Source organism: Penaeus japonicus, unplaced genomic scaffold, assembly GCF_977035675.1.
Source record: "Penaeus japonicus unplaced genomic scaffold, GWHDUDI00000001_assembly GWHDUDI00000009, whole genome shotgun sequence".
Lineage (NCBI taxonomy): Eukaryota > Metazoa > Arthropoda > Malacostraca > Decapoda > Penaeidae > Penaeus > Penaeus japonicus.
In genome coordinates, this window is record NW_028234411.1 from 44,007,858 (window position 1) to 44,012,857 (window position 5,000).

The 5,000-nt window shown below is 32.5% G+C and overlaps 1 protein-coding gene across 2 annotated transcripts in view; it reads left to right on the forward strand.

Annotated features, from left to right (window-relative positions):
- The window catches only part of LOC122246298 (WD repeat-containing protein 89), a 5,463-nt gene extending 612 nt beyond the window's left edge, over positions 1-4,851 (forward strand). Inside the window, exons 2-3 of one of the 2 annotated variants that reach the window (XM_086540140.1) lie at positions 1,228-1,299; positions 3,339-4,851. In XM_086540140.1, the coding sequence (XP_086396266.1) occupies positions 3,359-4,513 (1,155 nt within the window). In that variant the 5' untranslated portion in view covers positions 1,228-1,299; positions 3,339-3,358 and the 3' untranslated portion in view covers positions 4,514-4,851. The remainder of the gene's footprint in view (positions 1-1,227; positions 1,300-3,338) is intronic. The other variant, XM_086540141.1, reaches the window with a different exon arrangement.
- The last annotated feature ends 149 nt before the right edge of the window (positions 4,852-5,000 follow it).

The following is a 5,000-nucleotide window of genomic DNA, read 5'->3' on the forward strand; positions in this document are numbered from 1 at the left end:
AGCACCTGAAACCGGAATCAGGAGGTGTAGGATAGAATACTATCCATACGGGGAACAGGAAACACTTTGACTTCCCTTAGCAACTTACGCCAGCGGCTGTATGGAATCATTATGATTTCACAAGCTTTTTACCCGAACGTAGTACTGCCTTGTGATCTAAAGTTAAAGTAATCACTACAGAATATTATCAAGGATGTATAAAGTTAAGGGTTGTATGTGTACATGCTCTGTACCAAGAAAACGGGATTATGGACGGAGGACATGGCATGTCATCTTGATGGATGACTCCCGTCTAGTAATACCTCTGGGTGAAGCAAGCAAAGTGTAGATCATAGATATGAGAAAATTTTTGTAATATGATCAATATGAGTTCATACAAAGCTTACTATGTTATACAGCACCATCTCCTTTCTTTTCAGCACCATTCCTTCATTTTGTTGTTAATTCAATTAATTTATGTAAAGTATGCAAATATTGTATATTGTACCTATACTATTGTATATACATGTACAATATACAAGTATATGTATATGTACAAGTAGATTACAATACATGTATACTATAATATACATGTATGTATGTATATTTGTTTGTAATATATACATTTACATGTGCATGTACATATACATGTATGTATACGTGTACATATATATGTGTGTGTGTGCATGTGTGCCTGCGTGCATGTATAATATGTATTTGTATATATGTATTTGTATATGTATTTATATTTGTATTTGTATATATGGTATAAAAAAGAAATTATATATATATGTATGTATATATATATATATATATATATATATATATATATATATATATATATATATATATATATATTATGTATATATATATATATTATGTACATATATTATATATATATATATATATGTATATATATGTATATATGTATATATATATATGTACATATATATATATATATATATTATATATTATATATATATATATATATATATATGTATGTATATATATATATATATATATATATATATTATGTACATATATATATATTTTTTTATTTTTTTATTGCACAAAAACTTGTGTTGAAATCTTAGCCTAACTCACTCATGTAAGGATAAGCTAAGCAAAGTTAAGCTAATATAAATTCAAATTTTTGTATTGTACAAATAGAAAATTTAACATGACCAGGCAATTATAATATACCTGCTGCAGTCTGACTCAGCTGTCTCACTTCATCATTTGTTTCAGGGAAATCTTGAATTAGACTCTGACCTGGGCTGCAAAATTGACGACTCACTCTATCCATATCATTTCAATAAGGTATGTTAAACTTGGTTTTCATTATATTTGGGTGATTATTTTTAAGTTTTCATTTATTTTTAGCTGTCTGGTCAACATTTGTTGGCACATTCTCTCACGAGTCAGCACACGCTGGCACAGGCGGGCTCGCGTCACTGCATACAAGCCTGGCGTAGCGACTGCTCTGCAAATCTGGCTTATCCTTATCCTTATTTATTTTTATGCAATATGAAACCATGAATTGAATGGAAGCAGATGATTCTTCAATAACTGTTATAACTCATAAATGGGTAATATGTAGTAGAATAGTATAGAGGAAAAGTCCTGCAAAATCACATGATCTGTAGAATATTTTGTTTTATTTTTGAAATCCCATATTGGATATGGTAGTTGATTGTACTTTGTGGGTAGAGGTAATGATAATCTTTGCCATTTTACTTTTTTTTCTGATATGCTTGAGATTGGTGTTTTTCCTATTTATGTTTATTTTTTTCAAATTAAAGTTACCTGGTCAATTTGTCCCCAATTCGTTACTATATTTGTTCAGTGAATGAAACTACTATAAAGAGATAGCACACAACATGGCAGTCAGTTGGAATTGGTGGATATTCATGTATAGTGTGGTTAATTTGTTCTTGATCCCTAAACAAATACATGCAATAATTAGTAAGTTACTGCAAATAGTATGTGACTAATTCTTTACAGAATGCTTTCTAGCTATATATAGAAAAAAAATAATTTTTCAATATTTGGTATTGTTCTTGAAACCCAAATGCTTGGGTCACTACTACCCCTGTAGTAGTTGTTCTGTGGTTAGATTCCAGAAGTTGACAGACAGATTTTTATACTGGATATGTTTAGCTGTTGTTAAGGTTTAGATATTCTTATTCTTATCACAGATCTTGTTGAATAGTTGAGCCTATTCCATCCTCTCTCTACAAACAGTGTGGAACCTATTATTTCCAGAGAAGTATTGATTAAGAATATGAATATCATGCCTAACCCAACCACATAAAGCCATTAAGCCATTAATGCTAGTCAAGGGATTTTCTCCTCTGGACTTCAGAAACAAATCTCTACTCAAACCACAGTCTGATTCTATACAATTGTTAGATTGACTTTCTTTTTTTCATTTTCCATTTGCCACATTACCTACCGCATAGGGCTTACGCAAAAGTTATATTAATGACAGGTAACAGTCCTTGGCAATTCACCTTATCAGTGCAGAAAAGTACCTATATATCGTTTATATTGTTGTCCACTCGCAGAACCAAGACATTCCAAAAGGGAGGATGGATAGTATAGTAAGAACTAGTCATTGGTGTGGAGGTGGCTATTCCTATGGCTATTATTAAGCATTTAGAGGCTTAATAAAACTTTTATATAGATTTATCCTGTAGACATGGCATTTCTAGAAAGTAGATCTCATGATTTCAGAAAAGGTAAAAAGGCTCATATTTTCTCTCTTTTTATTTTTTTTATTTTTTCTGTAGTTATTTTTTACATAAAAACTTTGTTGTTTTTGCTGAAAAGTGTTTCCCTAAATATGGCAATACTCCAATATTTTAAGTAGGAGGCCAAGGGTTCATAGCAAAAGCTTTACAGCCAAGAAGTGGTAGTCCAATGACAACAACATTTTGTAACTCCTAGTGTTATGTTATACAGTACACTGAAAACTAAGTGAAATGGTATTAAACTTATTTTGAAATAATTGATAAAGTAGAATACTGACTATCAGTAGATATATCTTGGTTTTCCCCATTCACAGTAAATATTATCGATGCTTGTGTTGATACATTTCTTTTATTATAGATTTTAGCAACCTTACTGAATTATAAACATACATTATCAAAATTAGGAATTTCCCTTTAATAGGCAAAGAAAATTTAAAAGAAATTTTGACATCCAATTGCCATTTGTATTGATCAGATAATGAAGCAATCACTGAGAAGACTATTTACTGATCGTTTTCATAATTATTGACATAATTCATTGTGTATGTAATCATTTATAATGCTGCTACCCATGACATGCTATTAATATATACCACTTTTTTTCAGGGACAAACAACAATAAAGGTATGGATTACGATGGTCAAGCAGACAGTGACACTTGTTCCCAAGAAGAGTTATCCAGATTGTTTCAGTCCACTTATGAATCAGTGACAAGTGCTACAGTAGCCAAGAAGGAAACCTACTGTCTTCATTTGGCCCCTGACACAACCTGGGACAATGTGGCTGTGGCCATGTCAGATATGTCTGTAGCAGTCTTGAAAGGAAGCACCCTACAAAAATTGTTTTCCTTTAAACCACACGAAAAAAGTATTACTGGGTTAAAATTCAGTACAACAAACCAGAACCTCATATGGACTAGTAGTAGTGACGGTCTTGTGAAACTATGGGATGCCCGTTCCAATAGAATGGAAAAAGAGTTTGTTGGTAAATCTGAGGAATCGGCCGTAACAAAACCTATAAATTCATTTGATGTTTCAAGTAATGAAAAGATATTATGTGCAGGAACTGAACTGGTACGGAATGGGGTATTCCTATTATTCTGGGACATACGGGGTGGTGATGTTCTGGGTGGCTACTGGGAAAGTCATACAGATGATATCACTCAAGTAAAGTTTCACCCGTTTCAGCCAGACACTGTTGCAACAGCTTCTACTGATGGTCTTCTTAATGTGTATGACATCTCTCAGAACTCTGAGGATGATGCCCTCACATACTGCATGAATGCCTCTGTGACTGTAGATAAACTTGCGTGGATGCCCCAAAATACCCGCTGCGAGCATTTATCAGGTATAACAGACATTCACTCCTTGCAGTATTGGGATATTAAAGAAGCTTCTCCACTCCACAAATTTTCTCGAGAAGAGGTGACAACTGCCATGAGAAGAAAGCTTCAGGAGGAGTGTTATTTAATAAATGTTGATATGCCAGACATAGGTGAGGATCCAGTTATACTTGCTGGTTCTGGGCTAGAAAATGAAGCTTCAGGCTGTCTTCGGTTGCTGAAGCTGGACCTCCATTCAGGGCGATTGCAGCCTCATGGCATGCTTATAAGCAAGCAAAAGCAACTTATGACAAGGGCAGCTTTGTATCACAAAGGCACTGACTCTTACATTACTGCTGGAGAATGTGGAGTAGTGAGAGTGTGGAAGAAAGACGAGAAAACTGTTGTTAGGAAAGAACCAGTTGCTAAACATCAGAAACATAGAGCTAAACCATATTGATAAGTCTGAAGTAATCAGTAGTTTATTGTTATGGGTGCTTGTTTGAAGTAATAATTATGACATTCCAGTGTTCTGGTAATAATATTTGCTTTGATTTTTTTGTACAACATTTATATTTGTATTCACTGACTTTTATCATTCATATTATAATCCTACACTTATTACTGCTATTGTTGTTATCATTATTATTATATCATCATTGAATATTCTATGTGAACATATATGACTTATTATTTGATGATCAATAGGCATGTCACAGCAGAGAATATGGATAATTAAAAAAAAGATTCTTGTGCTTGTATTTTTATATTGTAAAATTAAAGCAGGCAACCAGTGTATGAATTATTTTTCCTTACCCTGTTTATGCATTGGTATAAGTAATTGTAAACAAAAATGATTATGCTAATAATCTAAAGAAACAAGTTTATTTTGAGCCATTAAGAAAGCTATGAATAAGATAGAATAACTTTGATTAATTACATAAGAT